At 42.9% G+C, this 22,120-nt stretch overlaps 1 protein-coding gene across 1 annotated transcript; it reads left to right on the plus strand.

Moving 5' to 3' along the window:
• The first annotated feature begins 16,001 nt into the window (after positions 1 to 16,001).
• LOC137482686 (uncharacterized) lies at positions 16,002 to 18,566 on the plus strand. Its single transcript, XM_068205196.1, has one exon. It carries the CDS (start codon positions 16,022 to 16,024, stop codon positions 18,359 to 18,361), a length of 2,340 nt encoding a protein of 779 aa, XP_068061297.1. The 5' UTR covers positions 16,002 to 16,021; the 3' UTR covers positions 18,362 to 18,566.
• The last annotated feature ends 3,554 nt before the right edge of the window (positions 18,567 to 22,120 follow it).

A 22,120-nucleotide genomic window follows, 5' to 3' on the forward strand; every position in this document is an offset into this window, starting at 1 on the left:
CTGCCTGCCCAGCACTCAACACATGGGAATCCCATCCCCTCGGTGTTGCCACAATATAATAAATCATAAAAACAGCTGTAACCAGGGGGAACACAAACCTCTAATGGGGAGCACAGATCTCTAATTTTTATATAGCACATGTATAACGTACACAAATGTGAGAAAATAAAGGTGATGACTAAACCTCAGATGGTCCCATAGTTTTATCATTGATCTGACACCCTTTGTTTTGAAAATAGGACAGTTTCTTTGTGGAAGTGACCTCTACAGAGGGTCCTGAGACTGAATTGTTTCAATCTTAGCAACCTTCAGGTTAGATTTCAAAATCTAATACAGACTGTTTATGAGAACAAAAAATGAACTTTGATAGAGAAGGAACATCTCTAATATTATACATATCTCATGCTGGAGAAGCCTCACATCAATGTTTACAAGTTATTTAAAAAGAAAATACCACAGCCTTCCTTTTGTATCTTCCTCACCTGCTTTTTTCCATCTATTATTTTCTGTCCTTCCAGTAATGGCAAAACCATATGCCATTTCAAGGAAATATTTTATTAAGCAGAATAATGGACTCAAGATCTGAATCCAAGGGTACCAAATGAAAAAGTACCTGTCTAGCCATATTATGTCAGAAGGTACAAGCCCTTAATTATCTAGTTCCTATAATTATGATCAAGGATTTTGCTTCTGAATAATTTCACAAGAGGCATAAGGAATTATGTATCCAAAAAGAAAATTCCATGCCATCCACAAAAATACAACTTCTGGCCTGTCATATTTAAGGTAGAGACAGACACGCAAAGAAAACATGAATAAACGAAAAAAAAAAAAACATATACACAAGCCTTCCTTCAAAAATCTGGCTGATATTTTCTACAGAAAGATTTAAATAGATGCTTCTGATTAAGTTTATCTCTAGTAAGCTCTCAATCAAAATATTTTTTCCTAAAGGCTTTGAGCTCTTGTGCTGGTTGGACAAAGTTGCACAGTATAAATCTCAGTAGTGCAAAATCATAAAATAATCAACTAAACTTGAACAGAAAGAAGTTTGTAAAGGGCCTCAGAATCAATGATAGCTGTTTTTCCACAGTATCTCTTTACCCCAGAGCTTTCACTGAATTAAATAGATTGACAGAACAGGCAGCTGCATTAAAACTATGAGAAATATGAAAATAAAAGCAGTATTTTAAGTCTCAAAATCCAAGCGGTGGACTGAGAAGACAATATTGGTTTCAGGAAAAGAGAGCACATTCCTTTTATCAGAAAATGCCACCTGCTTGCTATGGTAGAAACATTCCCTTTAAGAGAACAGAAAGATCCAAAAGGAGCAGCACCATGCAACATCCACCTCCAGCTGGGGAACAAACACAGACCAGGGCCAAATAACAACTCTAAGGATAAAGAAACAAGACCCACACCAACAGGGACAGAAGCAGCCCATGGAAAGGTGACACAAATAGTCCAGCAGGAACATTCACCTATGACAAAGAGGGCTACAAACAGAAATGGCATTGCTCAGAAAACAGACTGGGGAAAATGACACTGTTTTTTAGAATCACTTGTTAAAAATAAAGTAGAAGAAAAAAAGCACAAATAGTAACAACTCTGAATATCTGACTTCAAAAATATAGAGATTTTCAAAAATGTCACTTCAAAAATAATGAAATTTACCAAGTCCAATAGAGATTGAATTAATAGAATGTCACTATTATTCTTTATCAAACAGGGAAGACTTTTTAATTTTAAGTCTATAATTAGACTTCAATGGAAAGTCACATTGTAAATACAAGAAAATTGCCAAAGTTCTAATATAATGTGAAGAATAGTACAATCTTTATTCAAGGCTGCTCTGGACATGTGTTGTATTTTAACAAGTACTTTGCATTGGAAAAGTTCTCAGTCACAGCAAATTTTTAGTACCATTGGAACCAGATATTTCAAAATATGTAGAGAAACAGTTCATTGTAAAAGAGACATCAAAAGGTTTACCTTGAAGCTGTCCAAGGCATCCAAGTGCAGTAGGGATAAGAATAACACAGGCCTACTGCCGACCCCATGTCCCCCACCCCATGGGACTGCTGATCTTGGAGTCCTCCATGCATGTCCCTGGCTGATGGAGGCCTCAGTGAACCTTGGGTCCTCATCACATCATCATCATAACTTTGTACAGTTGGCACTCTGTCTTCCAAGGAAGTCAGAACACATTCAGCTCAGATATTGAATTTCCTTTCACCTCTCCAGAGTATGGGCTTTCCAGCTCGGGGTTAAGCTTGTTTGCAGTTCCTGGGGAAAAGGATTGCTGCAATTGCTGCTGTCTGCTCTGTGCATGGCTTGTGAACAAAGAACTCTGGTTTCTAGGGCTCTTGCAACTCTTTAAAGAGTCACTCCCTCAACGAAAGTTTCCTGAAATCCAACCCTCAGATGTGAACCTCTTGAAAATAGAGGATGAACAGGCTGGATTTAAAGTCTCTGAATCAAGTACCATGCTTTGGTTTTAATTTATCCAGACTTTGATTCAGAAGAAACACAGAGCTGATTACAGCATGACCAAGCCAGAGTCCTGCCTTAGCAAATCTCATCCCATGCTCACAGGATCCTCTATGAGGCAGAAAGTTACTCCTGCAAGATTTCTGCCAACTTCTACTCAAATCATGCAAGGTCAAAGGCAGGATTTCAGCAGTCAGTAGTCCAGACTCAGCCACAGCAGTCTGAACATGTAGACCCAAGCTAAACACCACCTCTTCAGGACCTCTGCAATTCCACAGCACTGGGAACTGGACACTTCTGCAATCAACAAAGCCATAAGCACTTCATTAAAAATTACAGTGTCTTCTCCCCTGCTCAAATGCAATTGAAATAATGTTAAGATATTCTTTCATATTATGCACTAGTGCAGACATTCCATAAACACCTAATCCTGCTCAGAAAACCTTTATTAAAGTTTAAATTGAGCTGCCATTCTCTGCTACTTTCCAGCAAGCCAAGGGACTCTCTCCAGAGGCAGTTCTGATTTTCCAGACAGTCAGGGTCTACAGTGGTCAGACAAGAACCTGAACTTTGGGAGCTCTGCAGCATTCTCTCCAGTCATCATAAACCAGCTGTTATGGGTTCAAAAGGAAGTTGTATCAGATGGGACTCATGGGAAGTTACATCAGACTTTCATTTGCCCAAAGAAGGTCAGCAAGTCAGAGTGTTCGGAGAGAGCATGCAAAACATGGCACACATTGCAGGGTGTGGATAAAGAGGAAGGATCTTTCATAAGAAAGAAAAATAATTGACATGGTATATTTCATCTGACTGCAATTTTTCCCTATTTCCTGGACAAACCAAAGCACAAAGATAACAATTTGCACACATTTATGCACAGTGAGTGTATCAGAGCACACATCTCTTGCAGGACACATCCTCTCTGTTTCTCCACTGCCTGGAAAGGAATGACTAGATACTCTGTACTCCTAAATCTCCTGCTTTATATGTTACTGTGTTTATGTTTGTTACCCCATTGCCTGAAAACTGAAGTGTTTCTGACTGCTGATCTTTTTAGTCACAAAGCTGTTTGGTTCCAACTAGCTGGGAACTATTTACACCCCAGAGCTGATTTGTTGGTCAGAGATACACAGGAGACTGCAGTGTGAAGCAGCAAGGCCTCCTGGCTGACTTCCCAAGGAAGAGGTGGATTCTCTGTTCTGGCACACCCAACACCTGTTGAGGGACACTGATCTCATAGGGTAGGGGGTGCTGGCCCAGCTTCTCCTGACACTCCATAACGAGGTGGCTTCATTACAGATTTGTAAGGGCTGGCAAATCCAACATCTACTCCAGGTTCTTTGCAGAAACTCAGTCCTGAAGAGTGCAAAGTCCTGCACCTGGATCAAGGCAACCCCTGCTATCAGCACAGGCTGGGGTGTGCAGAGACTGGGAGCAGCCCTGCTGAGAAGGACTCTGCAGGTGCTCATGGATGGAAAGCTGGACATTCCCTGGCCATTTGCACTGGTGGCCCAGAGAGCCAACTGTGTCCTGGGCTGCACCACAGGCAGCGTGGGCAGCAGGTGAGGGGGAATTCTGCCCCTCTGCCCTGCTCTGGTCAGACCCCATTTGCAGAGCTGTGTCCAGCTCTGGGGTCCCCAGCACAGGAAGGACATGGACCTGTTGGAGCGAGTCCAGAGATGCTCCGAGGGCTGGAGCCCTTCTGCTATGGAGATAGGTGGGAGAGCTGGGGATGTTCAGTGTGGAGAAAATTCCAAGGAGACCTTTCAGTACCTAAAGGTGGCCTATAAGAAAGATGGGGACAGATTTTGTAAGAGGACCTGTGCAATAGGACAAGGTGCATTTAAACTCAAAAAGGACGGATCTCTACTAGAAATAAGGAAGACATTTTTAATGACAAGGACAGTGAAACACTGGCACAGGTTGCCCAGAGAGGTGGTGGATATTCAAGTCAGGAATATTCAAGTCAGGTTGGATGGGGCTCTGAGCAACCTGATCTAGTTGAAGATGCCCTTGCTCACTGCAAGGGGGTTGGACCAGAAGGCCTTTAAAAGTACTTCCCAATCTAAACTATTCTATGGGGAAAAAAACCTGCCAGTCTGCAGGTAACAGCATTAACTGTGTTTAACAATGGAAAATAGATTGAATTATCACTTGCTATTTGTTGTAAGATATCCTCTTTGCCAGATTTCTATACACTATCAACACATGCTAGAGTTCTACTCTGCCTAAATTGATCCAGACTAATTGGCAACAATAGAAAAGCTAAGCGGGCTTTGACAGCACAGCAGAAGTCACCCAATAATCCTTTCTGACAGCAGTACAGTCCCCTAAATGCACACAACTGCCAGGGGTGAATTTTAGGGGCAAATGCTCCCACAGACAGTCAGAGGAGAGTGGCACCTACAAATCACACAGGTCCCTATGGCCTCAGATCAACACCCTCTTTCTGCTCTGGAAAAATCAAGCTCAGCATCTCTGTCTTTCATCTCTTTCACCTCCTCACTGAACCTGCCAATAAATTGGCTTATTGCAGTTCTGCCTATGAATAATAACAACAATCACTCCAGAAAGCCCTTGCATTTTTCTCCCAGAAAACATGTATGTGTTCAGCAGCTCTTTCCACATCAGTTACTGTAAAACAGTAATGTGGTTTTGTTCAGCCAAGACTTGAATGGAGGTTCATTAGGGTGAAAACTCACACTGTTACTTAATAACCTCTCTAGGGTCTGAAGGTCATCTTCTTTTCCTATCTCAGTATCTTTAAAATCCTCTACAATATATGTAAGCCTGAATTCTCATAGCACTAGGAAAGCATAGCTGAGGTTAAGGGAGACCTATTTAAAATGAGAGGTGAATGCACCAGAAATTCTATTCTGCTGTTGAAAGCACACTGACCTCGAGGCTCCAATAATGTCCAGAATTAGCTTGTCAGCAGCCCCGAGATCCAATCTCAGTTTTCATGGAACTGTTCCCAGAGCAGGTAGATAATGCCCAATCTTCAAAGTAACTATGTCTCAAGTTCATCAAACAAGCAGGGGAAAAAAAAAAAAAAAAAAAGACACACCAAAGGGCCTATTCACTAAACAGTGGCTTACATGAATCAGCCAAGCTTGTGAAGATCTATTATTCTTTCTTGGGTGACATAAATGTTGCACTACACAGGACAAGAATACAACTTGCAAGTAGATTAGGTGGGTTCAGCATGGCCAGAATGAATTATTTCAGCCTAGTCACAAATCTACTTTGAACATCTGAGTTTAGAATTTGATTCAAGCATTAAGTTCAGATTTGATTAGCAGAGACCAAGAACAGGAAAACTATGGAGGGAAAAAAGAAAAAAACTCTAATGAAAAATGTACACTATCTCAGTAGCTCAAGAAAAGTAAATTCCCTTAAGCCAGTGTAACACATGCTGCACATTTCTAACTCATGAATGAAAAACTAGATGCTTCAGGACTTATTTAGACAAAATTTAAACCTCCTCAAAGAAACAAAAACCTACAGCATAGGCCTGGCTCATATGAAATAGGCATAAAGTCCCCACCATAGGCATGGTCTTGGGTTGTACTATTTCTTGCTGTTCCCACTTGGTATAATGAGAAATACTGTTACTGAGAGAAAAATTAAAACCATACAATTCACACCAGCAAATATCAATGCAAAGTAGCAGCAGAAACAGACTGGGTCAAAACTGCAGCCTGAATGGATTTGTTTCTATCTGTATAATAATAATTATTATTATGGCAACATGTTGTATTGAGGATATAAAACCAAAATCCTCTCCCAAGAAATTACTCATTGTCTTCACTCCCAATTATCTTTGAGATTCCTTGGAAAGAATTTAAGACACTCAATGCACAATTCCCTTTCATCTCAAAAAAACTGTTAGACCCTGCAGAGTTGCAGGGGTGTGTATCACCACAACCTCACACCTCTCTCTGCACCTCCTGAGAGCCACTGCAGCTTTGTTGCAGAGAAAACACCTCTGAGCGTCAGGTTAGGCTCCCAGGATTTCTGAGCATCATGACAAAGATGGAAATTTCTAAACATTAAAGGACAAGTTAAAGGAACTGTGGTTCTGAGCCAACACCTATTGCACTCTAGTGGAAAGCTCTGCAATGACTTTCTTCAAGGCTCACCTTTTTGCACTCTTTTCCAGGATTATTACAGAGATACAGGACAAACAGCTACCTTGTTTCATCACTATCTCTACAACAGTCATTTATAATGATGTCAGTGTTCCAAATGCAGTTCCTGGGATACATCCCTAGAAATACAACAGGTTTTCTTAGGCTTGGCAGGTCTACTGATTTTTAATTTGCACAGACCCAGGGTTCACACCATGGCTCCAATCATGCCCAAATGGTTTCCATCATTTAACATTTATTTCATTTCATGTATGGCATCTACTAAACCCCTGGAGAAGTCACAATGAGGACAGTATTTTTAAAAAAGTAGTGTTTATCTCTGAATTTGGGCATAAGGTATAATGATCAATACCCAAATTACACTGCATATGCACAGAAAGCAAATTAATATACCTTCTGAATTAGCCTCTGGTTACAGCACCCAAAACACCTACTGCTCATGACTGTCTTACACACTTAATCTCCTCAAGAATATAATTCCTTGAAGGTGGAAAATAATTCACATTTTAGGCTACATGGACCTCAGTGACTTTCTACCAGGCAGGTATCTATCTTCCCAGATTTCATATCAGTTCTAAATACTGTAAAATTAAGAGTATCCAAGTCTTGCTAAGTCTTGACATTCTCAAAAACAAAACTGAAAACATATATACAGTCAAAGAGAAAACATAACAAGCAGCCAATGGTTTGCAGGGCCAAATCCTGCAAACCATCTTTATGGCCATCTCTTCAATTTACAAAACCCCATGTCAGCTGCAGCAATCGAAAATGTAACTGAGAATAGAGCTGGTTTAAGGGCAGCCAAGTTGATACTTCATGTAATCTTTCACAGTGACGAGATCATATTCTACTACCAAGCTAACACTATAATCAAGATAAGTCCCAGTTTTAGAGGGGCTATGGCTGACACATTCCTTCCATCTGCCTTAAAGGCACAATCCTGCTTCTACAGCAATCAAGTGTCCAATGTTTTTTCTATCATTCATTGGATTTTAGGGGGAAGAATTCCTTATTTTGCCATTACATACAAAAATAGAAGAACAAGCTAATTTAATAAATAGAATATATTTGAAATCCCACATCAGGTTTTAGCTTGTGTATATTTAGCTAATTTCCACAGTGGCCCACAGTCTGCTTAAACCTGAGCACGTGGCTGCCTCAGTATCCAGGAAAGCATTTTTAAGAGCAGCTCCCTTTCTTTCTTCTGCAGGAGGCTCTGCTCAGACAACCCCTGAAGAATTGGCACTGCAGACCTTTGTGCCTACCCAGCTCTACCCAGCTTATTTAGTTGTCAATCTGCAAACAGGCAAACGTGTTTGTAATTAACAGAGTCCTTCATTTACTGTATATAAATCAGCAAAAGGGAAAGATACTGTTCAATGAAGACAGCTATCAAAGGCAAAAGCCTTTTCAATGACCAGTTTCCGTTGGATCTAAGAGATGCTCTCATTTGTTTCACAGGGGTCCAAAGATTAGCCCTTCATTAGGGCAAAGTTAAGTGAAATGGCTAATTTAAAACTCATTCCCCTACTCCATAGATTTTTGTCTTCCTTTTAACTGAGAGGATTTGCTGGTAGGTCATTCATCTTCTCTGACAGATGCTGCCATTTAGCTGTGATCACTTTGGAAAGTGCACACACACTCAAAAGCAAAAGATTTCAAGGAAATTCTATGTCATGGAAACAAGAAAAAAAAATGAGTTTCATTCATAATGGTGTTTTTTTTTCTAAGACATTATCCTGCCACAGTAATTAGCCAGCTATATTCTGCTTGTTACAAACTCTCCTTCATTTTCCTTTATCCTCTGTCTGCTTTATATTTCAGACATAACACTTATAACTAAGCAATCACTCCAACAGGCACAGTCAGTATTTGACAGAGTAGATGGATTTCTAAAAAGCTCTTATGAAGCACTCTGGAAATTCAGGTAGGTATACTTGACACACAACAAACTTTCCTTTTAAAAATTATTAAATAAAATCATTTCAAGTGAAAAACAGTAACTCTCACCATTTGTGGCCCTTAGGAAAATATTTTTTTCAGTTGAGAGAACTTTTTTTTTTTTTTTTTTTGGTGCAAACCATATTTTGAGAAGGTTTCAATAAGGAAGAAAACAACTACTTCCACAATCATATATGAAGGAAAAGCTTTCGTACCCTAACGGGGCACAAGAATTGCTTCCACCTGCCCAGATTTGTCCCACTTCACTTCCTGGCTCCAATAGCTCAAGCCTGGGTGCTCTGGGAAACCTCTGCAGAGGCAGCAGCCACACTCAGGTAGGAGAAAAAAAGAAAGCTCTTTCTCCAGTTCTTGGGCATCCTTGCAGGTAAGCGCTGCTGCTCCTCACTGCAGGAATGAACACAGCCGGTGTCACTGGCTCACTCTCACCACACAAAAGGCCCTCAATAGCACACAGTGATCACACCTTGCCTCTCTTCTCTGAGCTTTGATACAGAGAGTTTCTCCCTTACCCAGAGGAAAGCTGAGCCGAACAACACTGATGCTGTTTCACAGCCATGTGCTATTTGATTAAATCCCCATTTGTTGTGTTCCTTTGCCACCCCTTTTCTCAAGGCTGTATCTCTCACGCAGCTGTTCCACATTGACTTGGGGAATTCATTTGGAGACTCAGGGAAGCAATAGCTTGGCAATTGCAGCACTGCAAAGGCAAAGCTGCAATGCCTTTACACAGCACCTGCTGAGGGGACCTTTTACTGCTTTCATAATATGGAACAGGAATCTAGCCCCAAGGGGAGGATTTTGCTATACACATGCAAAACCCCAGGTTCTGCCTCATTATAGTTATTGGCCTCCCAATTAACTTGCTTCCTGTGAGAGCTGGGAGGAAGGCATTTTGCTCACTGAGATTTCAGGCTCTACAGTTTGTGAAGTCTTTTGCCTTAAGGACTGTGTATATCGCTAATTGGTGTTTGTCACGAGCAATTCAAAATACTTTTCCTAGGCCAGTTTCTAGACATAGCATCACACCCACGTTTTACAGGTAGGTAAACTGAGGCACGGGCCAGCACATTTCACCATGGTAGTCCAGCATGTCCATAATCCAGCCCTCAAGATTCAAGGCACTGTGTGCAATCTGCCTCAACACGGCTTCTCTGATTACTCAGGTATCTGATAACTGGCTTCAATAAGGAGTGTCAGAAACACCCATTCCTGGAAATGTTCCGTGTTTGAGAAATAACTGGGATGCCCAGTCCTCTGTGAGTTTAATCTAGGTCATCTAAAATGTCTTTCTAGTACATCGTTCAGAGTCATCCACTGGGAATAGCATCTGCAACAATGGGATATTTCACTTGTAATTACATTAACAAACGAAAAAATGCCTGAAATAAAAAGTATCCTCTAAATAAGCTGTGTAATACTTGCAGACTATTTAATATAAGCAGCATCTGGGATGCAGCACATACCTACAAAGCGTTAAACAGTGCTACTGTAGTAAAACTGTCAGCCTTGATTATTTAAAAGGTGTCTACCTGCAGGCTTTGCTTTCATTCCCTGTTGTTGTTAGTACATCCCACATGTCTGACCAGACTGCCCAATGCTCTGTTCATATTACACTTGGCCCCTGTTCCTCATTTATCAGCCATAGAGACAAAAGCTTGGCTTCCCCTTTCTGAACAACAAAGATTTATTCTTGATAGCATCCCTCTGCAGTCAAATAAAATCCTTGTATGCATTTCTCAACAAATCCACACCAATGCCATAAACTGACATGAATGTTACAGCCAAGACAATGACTACTTGTTCTGATAAAAGATGGGGATCATGCAAGTGCTGCAGTTGATTTTAACATATAATAGAGTTGACATTGCATGAGCCATAGTTTCCAAGCTCCCTTGCTCTCTCCTGTCCACCTCCTTCAAGTTTCTTTCAGCTCTGCAGCCCCCATCTCATTCTGCACATCTGCAACTCCCATTTCACCTCATGTCTAGTCCATATGAATTCCTTGCATCACTGAAAACAGGAATAATACCTAGTCAATCTCTGCATCAGAGTTAAACCGTTTATTCAGCCTTCTCACCATGGCAGAAAAAATGTTTATGCAATCTTTGTGTTTCTTTAAAACATTAACATCCACGAAGCGATATGGGCTTATTGTCCCTGGTGGACTTGGGGAGCAAAACACTCTTAAGTGTTACAGAATCTGTCCTTTCACAATCACTAAAATAACTTGAAAGTTTAAAGGGAACTCTGCCTGATTCAGCAGCTTTTAGCAAGGGTTTTTTAAAGCAAAACATTAAAATAAATACAGTCTAGATTACATTTGATGTGAACCTATAGGTGCGATTTATATTGCTCATCCGTATGAATTAGACTAGACAAAATTTTAAATACCATTTTGCATGCCTCGGAGAGACAGAAAGATAAAGATTTAATTTTCTCTGAATGGGCCATTACTAGCTGTGAAATTGCTCGCTGTTATCTACAGCAAAGCTCTTTGTGGTCTAGCTGTATTTGTTCTGCATAATGAACAGAATGCCAGTGGTTTCCATCTCCATACAGCTCCTCACTCCGGGCACTCCACAGACACGGCTGACTACCTTTGCTAGTTAAAAATGGAGTTACCAGAGGCAAAGAAGATTTAGCGGTCAAAACCCAAGTCTGCGGCAGAGTCAAGAATAGAATTTCAAGCTTCTAAACTATTCCCAAAGGCCTGTTTTAACCACTACACAGCACTGTGCTGGCAGGGTGCAACCACAGGTCGAGCTGTGCGCCAAAGGGAGAAGCCGTCTCTGGTGCTGCGAGCTCCACGCGCGGTGCCGAGCATGTGCACATTTCCTTCCCATCCCCCAAAGCTTTACGGAGCTTTCCGTGTGTGTCACAAGAGAATAAATGCCTGAGACATTATCTGCCCATTCCAAGAGTTCAGAGAATGTGTATGACATCATGGGCATGACTCCCCCACTAATCACATTATATGCTGTTTAACTTAACACTGCTAAGCTTTGTCTGATAACATTGTAAATACCATTTTATTGCAAATTAGATTATACAAACCTCCTCAGAGTGTAGGTCAGTTCTTGCGTGCGGTCCTTATTCCCCTTCCTCTCTACTATCCCAAATTAAATCATTTAGTGCCTAAACCAAGGCATTTCTACAGAAGGAGGCATGAGAAGAAACAATGGCTAAGTCGGCACTACAGATTGCAGTGAGTGGACAGAAGACTCCACACATCTGTTCTTTTTCTCTCTCTTCCCTTGGAATAAAATCAATAGGTTTTGTTTTTCCCTTGAAGCTGTCTGGATTTCATTACAATATTCCTGTGAGGTAGTATATATCTGAGATCTATCATTTCCTTCTATGAAGCCTAAGCTGAGTTATACCAGTTGGTAGCCACAGTGTACTTCTCATGGCCCTAAGGTTTCAGATTTGTTTACAAAGCAAGCTGCAGAAGTGCTTTTTTATTTTAATTTTTTTCATTTGATTCTGATTTTTCTAATGACAGAAGCAGATTCCAACTACACTAAACCAGAGCCCCAGAACGATCTTCAAAGTCATTCCCACACTGAAGCTCCCAAGTTTTTCAGAAGGATACTTGAATTTTCATATTTTGACTAGTTTAATGCTGAGGGAGAGATCTGAGAAATTTCTAATCTTTTAGAAAACTTCAGCAACAGGATATCCCAACACTACTGCATGAGAAGATGCCCCTCATCTTTTTTCCCAAATTTTATTAAGGCCATAAATAGCCCATGCTATTAAAGCAGAGGTTTGAGAATCCAGACTTCTGCTTGTTGCTCAGGACCCTACACATCCTCAGGGCAACTTCCTTGCAGGACATGGAGTTAAGGAATGCTAAGGGAAGTAAACACAATCCAGGTGACTGCTCAGACCAAAGCAGAGCTAACAGGAGTGCCAGTAAGGCACCAGTTAACTGCACTCAAGACAGATCCTCATGTCCTTGAGCAAACCACCTGGTTCCTGCATTCCTGCATGTTCCCATCTGGAGAAAGGCAACAGCAACGCTGCACAAACACAGCAAAGGATGCTGTAAAATAAGCATTTTGAGATCTCACATGAAACTCAATCTACCAGAACTGTGATTACTAAATACTGCATATATGAAAGGTTAAGACTATAGAAACTGGGTTCTGTTAACTCCTGATTTCTCAAGACAGATTTTAAGGAAGCTCATGTTATGAAACTCAAGTGGCTCTCCTGAAAACAAACATTTCTGTGGGTGTCTTGGGATGCAAGTAGGTCTGTGCTCCCTTTACTCTGCCCTCCCTATCCTTTGGCTGTTTGCAGAACTCTTGCCACAGAGATCTGGGCTATAAGATGTAGCAAAGTTATCTGTCTTGCCTCAGCATGCCATGTTCATGTCCAGAGAACAGCCTGTTGTCAGAACCCTTTCTGAAGATGCAGTTAGTTGAAAATTGCAGGTGCAGGTGCTTGCAACTACTCCAACTACTTGTGCATCCTTCTGAGGGGAGCAAAGTCTGAAACGTAGGAGTGGCAGTATTTTGAAGGCAAGTGCAATATAATGAGGGTAATTGGTTTGGAAAGGTAGGGATAGCACTACCTATAATTTCACAAAGCATACTTTGAGAAAGGAAGAGCTGCATGCCTTAAGGTGCTAAATATGATCAGCATGTTCCATTCTGAACACCTGGACATGCTTGCAAAATGCAGGGCATGTCACCATCCAGGCTGGAAAGAAGGAGCCCACTGCTGCAGGGCGGAGTGGGTTCCTTTGTGCAAGTCAGCACAAGTCCCAAACCCCTGAGGTGGTTTTGAAGGTACACAGCTTCTAGACACAAGTTATTGCCAGACTGTTTTTTAGTGTTGCCTGTTCCTCAGAGTGTAGACTAATCTCCACACTTCATTCCCCATGCCTGTTCTTTCATAAGACTCATGCCTTTCTGACTGCAGGTCATGGGTTTACACAGCTGAAGGTAGATGGCAGGCTGCCGAGCTGAGCTGAGCTGAGCTGAGCTGAGCTGAGCTGAGCTGAGGTGGTAGGCTAAGTGGAACAGTGAAAGTGATTCACCGTCAGTGAGCTGACCTCAGGTCCTTCAAATAGTGCAGTCCACGAGGATTTTGCCAGTATTTCCACTAGAAGATTACCATGGATAGCTTGCTTTTTCCATGTTTGACTGGCTGGTGCATTGAGAGAAGGGACAACAGACTGATAAATATTTGACCAGGGCATGAATGAAATTACTTTTTTCTTTAGCTGGTCCTAAGCATCTCAACCCGAAGTTCTAAGGAGAGAGAGTAGGAGTAGTAGAGCTCATTTAAAGCTGTTTTTTTTTTTCCAGGATCAGTAAATTCATAGCTCTTTATCACTCTGGGTCTAATAATGTGGGTTTTCAGAATAGCTTTAGCTGTAGGTGAGTATAAACCACCTCCCTTAGAGTAGGACAGAGGTTTCCTCTTGTCTGCTTGATGCTTAAGTGACTGGAGGTCAGAAGACATTTTCCCTCCTATTCTTCATCTTATTTACTCATGTGCCTCAGGTGAGCACTGTGATGAGAGTGGAAGCTTGTCATCAGAAGAGATTTAAAAGGAGCAGGGTGATATGGTTTGCTGAAACACAGCAGCCTGTGAAATTCATGGCTCTCTCCTGTTTCTTCCTGGTGATGCCTGTGAAAGAGTGATCAGTGGCTGCTGTGATCCTCTGCTTCCCTCCCTGCTAGGTAACTCTTGGGACGTGAAGCTGTCCAATAGTGACCTCATTTAGATGGCAGAATTTAGAAGGCATTGTTTGTTATTATATAGGATGGTTCAGAAAACTGCTTTTTCTGAGTGCAGGCAACTCTTGTGTCATGGGTGGAGAAGAGAAAGGCAATTATTCAGACATTCTGTGTTCTGTCAGCCCTCAGCTGATAAAGAGATCGTCCAAAAAGAATTTGAGAAGCCCAAGGGAGCAAAAACCTCCTGCTGTGCTGTGATCAGCATCAGAGAAACTCTTCCCAATAAACTGCTCCATCATATGCAGTAGCAAGGATGTCCAACCAGAAAAAAAGCAAGGGAGGAGGTTTGTACCAAGGATGGTGTCCAAATGCAGACATGTCTACATCCCATACAAAAAAGAATTTCTCTCAGAATGGCTGTCATGCTAGGGTAGCCAGTTGCAGCAAGTGTCAGGAGGGGCACATCTTTATCTGTTGTTGGGGGAGAGCACATTAGAGCGGAATGAGCTACGCTCCAGAAGTTCTGTGTTTCGAGGACTTTTCTTTTTCCATTTAAAAACTTGTATTTCTTGATTACAGTGGCTTGCCCAATCTTCAGACAGACTACTGATCAGCCATCTCTGGTGTAAGAAGTAGTTTGTGTGGGCCTGAGGATTTTTACACTGCTGTGCAAACCATAAGTTGGTCATGTGTGATCTTTTGTCAGTCAATAAACAGATCTTTGGAAGTGTTCCTAATTCAGAAGAGAAACCATAACACATATTTTTTTTTTTCACAAAAGATCTGTGAGGCAGGACAGTGCTGGTGTAAAGTAAGTGTAGGCCTTCAGACTGGATGACATTACAACTTCCTGTGCACCATTCAAGCAGTGTGGATTTCTTTATTTCTCACTAAATCAGTAAATAAATATTAGCTGATATGACATATTGCCCCCAAAGTAATTGTCATGAATGGGTGTGCTTGAGATCACCCAAAAAAAGAAAGAGCTGATCCCAGGTGGTGTGTCAAAGCCAAGGCCTAACAAGTATTTATCAGATCACACTACAGCCTGGAAAGGAGCAAGGGAGGGGGAGATGAACCACCACAGTAATAAATATCAATATTGATAGCAAAAAATTCCGCCTTGCATAATAAATAAAAGCTTACACCTGTATAGTGAAAACATCCATGGGTCATGTCATCCAAATTTGTATTTGACAAGGGTTGTGTGCGAGGGTGCTTGTGCCTGCTGTGTCAAGGGAAGCTCTGGTGTTCCCAGGTTCCCGAGTGATGGATCTGCACTTGGTGTCTGTTGGGGCTCGGGGTGCCCAGGGCCATGATGAGTTCCCTGACCGGGCTGGGGACGGCGGGCGGGGCTGGCCTGTGCCGCGCTCTGGGTTCTGTGACATCGCAGGCGCCGTGTCACAATGGGGGGCAGCTATAAAAGGCCCCAGCGGGTGCCGCTGCCCCAGTAGAGCCTGGGCAAGCGGTGAGTACACAGCAGTGAGGAGACGGGGGTGGGGGGCTGGGGGAGGGCTGGGGGAGAAGCGCGGGTACCTGGGGCTGCCCCCGCATCCAGGGCCCAGCCCCGGCGGGAGCGCCTCGCTTGCTGGGGCAGCGGTGCGGGCCTTGCCAGCTGCCGGGGGCCCTCTCCTTCCTGCCGCCACATCCCTGCTGCTCCTGCCCCTCATTGTCCGTCTCCATTCCGGCCCCACTGAACCCCTTCTGTGTGTCGTCCTGCAGACCATGGCTTTACTTTCACTGCTCTTCGTGCTCGTGCAAAGCCTGATCCAGTACCCCCAGCCGGCTGGGGATGGGCTGGATGAGGCCACGCAGCAGCGAATGAAGGAGCGTCAGGAGCTGCTGGACCGTGAGATGGCTCAGCTGCTGCAGGAGCTGGAGCGGGGGCCCCTGGAGCAGCAGGATGAGGGCTGGGGAGCCGTGCTCTTTGGTGCCCTGCAGCAGTGGCCATTCTGGGTTCTTGCTGGCATCCTGCTCTTCTTGGGCCTGTGGTTTAGCTGCAGGAGAAGGAGCTGTAACACCAGCAGCAGCAGCAAGGACCAGAGGTCCGGCAAGACCTTGGGAAATGAGAGAGGAACAGAACAGGAAGAAGACAGTGCTGATTCTGAGGAAGGCGGAGAAAACACTAATATGACTGTGGAGGCAGACAACAGCAACATTGAAAATGACAGAGAAGGCAGTCCTGTGGCTGTAGATGAAGGAGACAACGATGATGCCATTGAAGGCAATGATGATGTGAAGGTGAAGGAAGACAGCGATGCTAACAATGACAATGGCCATGACTTAAAGAAAGATGAAGGACGGAGTGATGGGGATGTGCCAGGAGACAGTCGTGGTGATGGAAATGAAGAAGAACCTGGCCATGTTGCTGGAAATAAAGAACACCTAGATGAAGAAAATGAAGGAGAAAACAAGGATGTGCAGGTGGAGCAAAACAAGGACACTGGAAAGGAAGAAGGAGATGGAAATGAAGAAAAAACCAAGAGTGTGACTATAAAGGTGGGCAACAACAATGATGTAAATGAAGGTGAAGACAACATAGATGGACAGGAAGAACACATGGATGTGAAGATGCAGGAAACCAGTGATGCCCATGAACAGAGAAGCAGAGATTGGACTGGGCAGGAAGAGAGCGGTGATCATGGGAATGAAGTAGACCATAGTGGTTTTGCTGGACCTGAGAAAGAAAATAAGGAAGTTATAGAAGATGGCAATGATAGAAACAAGGATGAAGAACAGGGTGATATGAATGTGGAAGGAAACAAGAATAAGGATAGAAAAGAAGATGAACAAGGTAACGTGGCTGCCAGTGAAAAAGGTGGCAGTGATGGTGGCAAGGAAGAAAGCAGCAGTGGTGGAATTGAAGACAGAGAAGACACTCAGGATGCTGGGAATAGGCAAGGCATCCTTTTAGTGGATAGAATACGGTGGCCTGTGGAGGACCTGGAGAGAGGTTGCTCAGTGGTAGCTGAGCTGATGGAGAGCTTCACGCGTGTCTTTGTGGACAGCGTGAGCAATACCTTCTACCCGGTGCCTCAAGTAGCCATCGGAGTGGGCAGTGCCTTTGAGGGCTGGAGTCCCCCTGGGTGGGATGGGGTGTACCGGGTGCTGGTCCCACTGAATCCCCCGCCAGGGCACATCTTCCACCTACAGCTGAACAGTGCAGGGCAGATGGCAACAAGGACCTTCAGTGTCCGTGTGGAGCTGGTGTGCATGTGCGAGAGGGAGCGGCTGGGCGAGAAGCTGTTGTGCTTCCTGCACCACTCGCAGGAGGAGCTGCGGCGGGAGCAGAAGCGCAGCCTCCTAGAGACACTTTGCACCGGCTCCTACCTGGATGTGGAGAAAACCTCCCGCTGGTTCTACCAGTTGGTGAGATGCTCGTGGCTGCACGTGCCGCAGTCATACTCATGGCACTTGGTGTTTCAGCCCTGCAGCCGGTCCTGCCAATTCCAGCTGAGCAAAGGCAAGAGGAGCCTGATGGTGGAGATGCTCTTTGGGGTGCGCCAAGGGGACTCTGACATCTTTGTGGTCAGCCATCCCACAGAGGCCCAGAAAGGCAACTCCAGCAGCTTTGTGAGCAGTCAGCCCGCCGAGGCCAACATCATCGCAAGCACAGCGTGGCCTGAGACATACGCTGTGGCAGAGGCAAAATTCTTCCAGCACATCGCCAGGCAGGTGCCGTGTGAGAGCTTGCACCTGAAATGTCTGCAGGTCTTCACCTGCATCCTGAGGGGCACAGGTTTTTCCAGCTCTACCTGGAAGACTGTGGTCATGCACGTGCTGACCACCGTACCGCTGTCCCGGTGGCGCAGGAGGGAATTTGCACAGCGGCTGTGGGACGTCATGGCGTACCTGCGCCGCTGCCTGCACTTGAAACACCTGGAGCACTTTGTGCTAGGCAACGAGAGGCTTCCTGCAGAGATCAGCTTGCCACCGGCAATGCGAAGTGTTGAGCCGCTCAACCTCTTTGAGAACCTGGCCCGAGATCCTGCTGCCCACAGAGAGGCGCTGAAAGCTTATGGTCGGCTGCGATTTCGCCTCTGGATGCTGCTCTCCAGCCACTGAGAGGAGTTCCCTGCACAGAGCTGTGCTGGTGGGGGACACACCCGATGGCAGCCACGTGAACTCTGCATTTGTCACTTGCAATCCTGAAGCTGCTTTCCTGCTCCTGCGGAAGGAAGATGCTGCAGCACATGGATTCGTTGTGCAGACACATCTCTGAGTGGCCTTGCCCTTCACCTTCCAGTTACGATGGTGCTGTTGCCTAAGTCTGTGAGGCAGAAACTGGCTCCACCTGCACATCCTCACAGAAGAACACAGTGAAGCTGATGGAGGTTGCTTGGAATACCTCGAAGACAGCAACCTAGCCTGTTAAGGACTTAATGTAGTTATTTAGTGAGCAGTAGCTTTAATTAGACTTATTTCTTTGCATTCCTTCCATATGCCCTTTAGTCTTGTCAGTATATAACTATTTTGCAAAGTTACTCTTAGTTTAGAGCATTAGAGTTTAGAGAATATCTACGTTTGAGAAATTAATAAAAGAAGATAAGTTTCTCAAATTACCTGAAATGTGTCATTCTTTGTATTTAACCCTCTGTATCTTAGAGAATGTCCTTCCTATACCTCTATCTGAAATAAAGACTCTTTGCAAACAGAGATGTTGGATATGTTAAGTATGCTGTCTCTTGAGCATTTCCATAGAAATGCTTAAAGCTTGAAGTGAAAATGCCCTGAAGTGCCTGAAATTTTGCAGCAGAGTACTCCTGAATTTTTTAGGAATATTTGGAAAAGTTTTCTTTACAAAGTCACTTTTATACGCTCCTAGGGAACAATTCAGTCCTAAAAGTTTGAGCTACCCTTCAGTAATATCTACATATATATGTGTGAAGAAATAATAAAAGGAGAAAAGTTTCTCAAATTGCCTGAAATGTGTCCTTCTTTTCATTTAACCCACCATTTCTTTAAAAATGTCCACCCAGTGCAACTACCTGAAAAAATGACAAAGTGGCTCAAACGGTGATTTTGTCCAGCAGTCACTTCTCGGTATTCTGCTTCCATAGCACTTTAAAGCAGGGCTATTAATTTTGCTTCGTGAATTCAACCGTGCAATTTTTTCACTGGTAAATTAAACCTTTTCTTATCACTTTACCCTTCCTGGCAACTGTTTACATGCAGCACACATCATCACCAATAGAAGAATGGAACAGTTCCTGGAACAAAAATTTCCAGTGCATTCTCTCCTGAAAACCCCAAGGTATTTATTGCCCTTACATTCAGCAGGGAGGAATCAAGCTGCAAGAGAATGAGCTCTTCATGTAATGCTTCTCCTTTACAGTGTTTTTCTCAGCCCATTCATTCCTCTCTCCACAGATATCTAGCGATGAAGCATCATGATTTGTGGGGCAGTTGGTTGTTTGACTGTGGAATTATCATTTCTCTAACCAAGTTTGCAGAGTACCTAGATGCTTTTTTAATGCTACATTTTAATTACCTGATTCATTAGAGAAAAGAACAAACTTTGTAAGGTATTCTGAATTAATATACAGAAAAGAATAATTACAAAATAATTATCAAATCAGGTTATTTATGTTTTCATGTTTTTATGTGTCTTTTTATAAGCATGCTATACAAATTAACCCAGTACTGTACAAAGGAACTTGAGTAAAGTTATTCATGTGAACAGCAATAAAGCTGAAAAGCTTCAGTCACCAAAAATGCATAAACTGGAGCTTTTCAGCATAAGTAAGAGACAGATTTTTTTGTTTTACTTTATTTTTCCCTTTTTTGTCCCTCTATTCTTTATTTTAGGATGTCCCATCTAATCATCCACTTCCAGAATAACCCTGAGTTCAGATTCCTGACTCCACCTCACACACACCAATATATTTCAGTTTTAGTCTCCAGAGAGGGAACAAGTGTCATCCCTAAAGACAGATACAGAGATACTGGGCCAAAATTCCCAAAGCAACTTGACCACAGAAAACTACAGACTCTGTTCCACTGTGTAAATCTGTGCCTCAGTCTGAACAGTCACAGCACCAAGAGTTGCCTAAGGCATTGAAAAGACAGTCCCAGGTGAAAAGGTGATAGCAAGAAAACTCAATGAATCTTTGTACTGCTGTTCAATACAGACACCTACAGCTATTTTGCAAGGAGAATGAATTTAAGGCAGCATCACAAATGAAAATAACACAATGATATGAAGATTAACTGATGATCCCTGCAGGTATCTCATGGGAAATTGCCAGGCCATTAACTTTGGTATGAAATCCAGGTCACAAACAAGCCTCACTGCAAGAATGAGAGAATAAGTGACATAACTGGTGATCATAACCAAGAGAAATAAATGTTTGATGTCAGGAATGTTGGAGCTCCCTATAGACTCAGAATAGGGACTGTGATGTGTCTCCTGCTGCTTCATAATCCATAAATTATCTGGAAATGCTGTGGGTAGGTGGCTAATGATACAAGGCCAGTGGGTATTAAAATAGTACATTTAACTCTAAGTCCATGGATAAAAAATACTGGATGAGGAAAAAAACATTCTTGTCATACTTTAAATCCTCTATTACCAGTAATGAAAGAAATCTTGGAGAAGTGGATCATTCTCCAAAAAGACCAGCACAGTGTCAGCTGTCAGCATTTGGGGAAAACTATCCTGTTAACAATTTCTAGAAGAATGAGAACAAAGCAGAAAATGGTATTATTCCTCTGAATAAACCCACAGTATGGCCATCTCTTCAATACTGAGCACAGTTCTAGTAACAGTGGAAGTACAAAGCCACAGAAAGGGCAAGAAGCACAATGTATCAAAGCTGCACACAAGGTGTTAGCCTTAGCACAAGAGAAACTTAAGCAAGCCACAGCCTTTCAACCTGGAAAACAAGGATAATAACAATTAAGTTCTAGACAAGTTGTTACAGCACAGAAAAGGTAAACAGCAATGATTATTTTAAAGTATTCTTAACAGAAATAACAGGGCATAACTCAAACTGGCAGGCAGCAAGCAGGTTCAAAAGCAAACAAAAGGAAGTTCATTTTCACACAATGCCTAATGATGTTGTGGAACTCATTGCCACGGGATGTTATGGCAGCCAAAAATACAAGTGGTTTAAAAAAAAAGATTAGACAATTTTATGGAAAAAGGTCCATCAAGGAATATCAAAAACAATTATACAGCTGCAGTCTCCAGCTCAGGAAGGTCTCTAAACCAGAAACCACTGGAAGCTGGGAGGGTTTACCAAAGGAAGTGTCACTCTATACTCGTCCTGTTTTCCATATACAAGTTATTAGCCATTATCAAGAGGCAGGATATGGGGCTAGACAGAACTTTGCAGTGACTCTTTTTTGTATTTGACTAATACTGATGTAAATATAAACACACACCCCACCATGGTCATAGATAATTCCATAAGAAGCTTCTACAGTTAAAAGGTGCACACTTTGAAGAGTAACATTATAAAGGACAGCATTTTTTATTTGAAGAAGACCAGAACCAGTTCTTGTATTTAATTTGATGTGTTCTGTATTTTCCAGAGAGGAGTTACAGTGTTAACCTCCTTTTTATTCCCTAATTACAGCAAAAGGGCAAGCTTCAACTGAGAACCAGCTCCAAATGTCAGCTGTTAGGCCTAAGGACTCAGTGGTCCTGTAATTCTAGCCCAAATCACCAGAAAAAAAATTACAAATGGAGGCAACAGTATTATGCACCACTTTACCCCAAGAAAGGAGCCTTCCCCATTCCTCAGTCAGCATGCAGCACTTGGAGATGTATTAACATGAATAATTTGAGTTGGGATTCAAACCTGCCCTTAGCCATGCCAA

The sequence above is a fragment of the Anomalospiza imberbis genome, chromosome 14, assembly GCF_031753505.1.
Source record: "Anomalospiza imberbis isolate Cuckoo-Finch-1a 21T00152 chromosome 14, ASM3175350v1, whole genome shotgun sequence".
NCBI classification, from domain to species: domain Eukaryota; kingdom Metazoa; phylum Chordata; class Aves; order Passeriformes; family Viduidae; genus Anomalospiza; species Anomalospiza imberbis.

Bases quoted from the DNA above. Each gene is read 5' to 3' on its own strand.
- LOC137482686 (XM_068205196.1), top strand. From the start codon at position 16,022: ATGGCTTTACTTTCACTGCTCTTCGTGCTCGTGCAAAGCCTGATCCAG.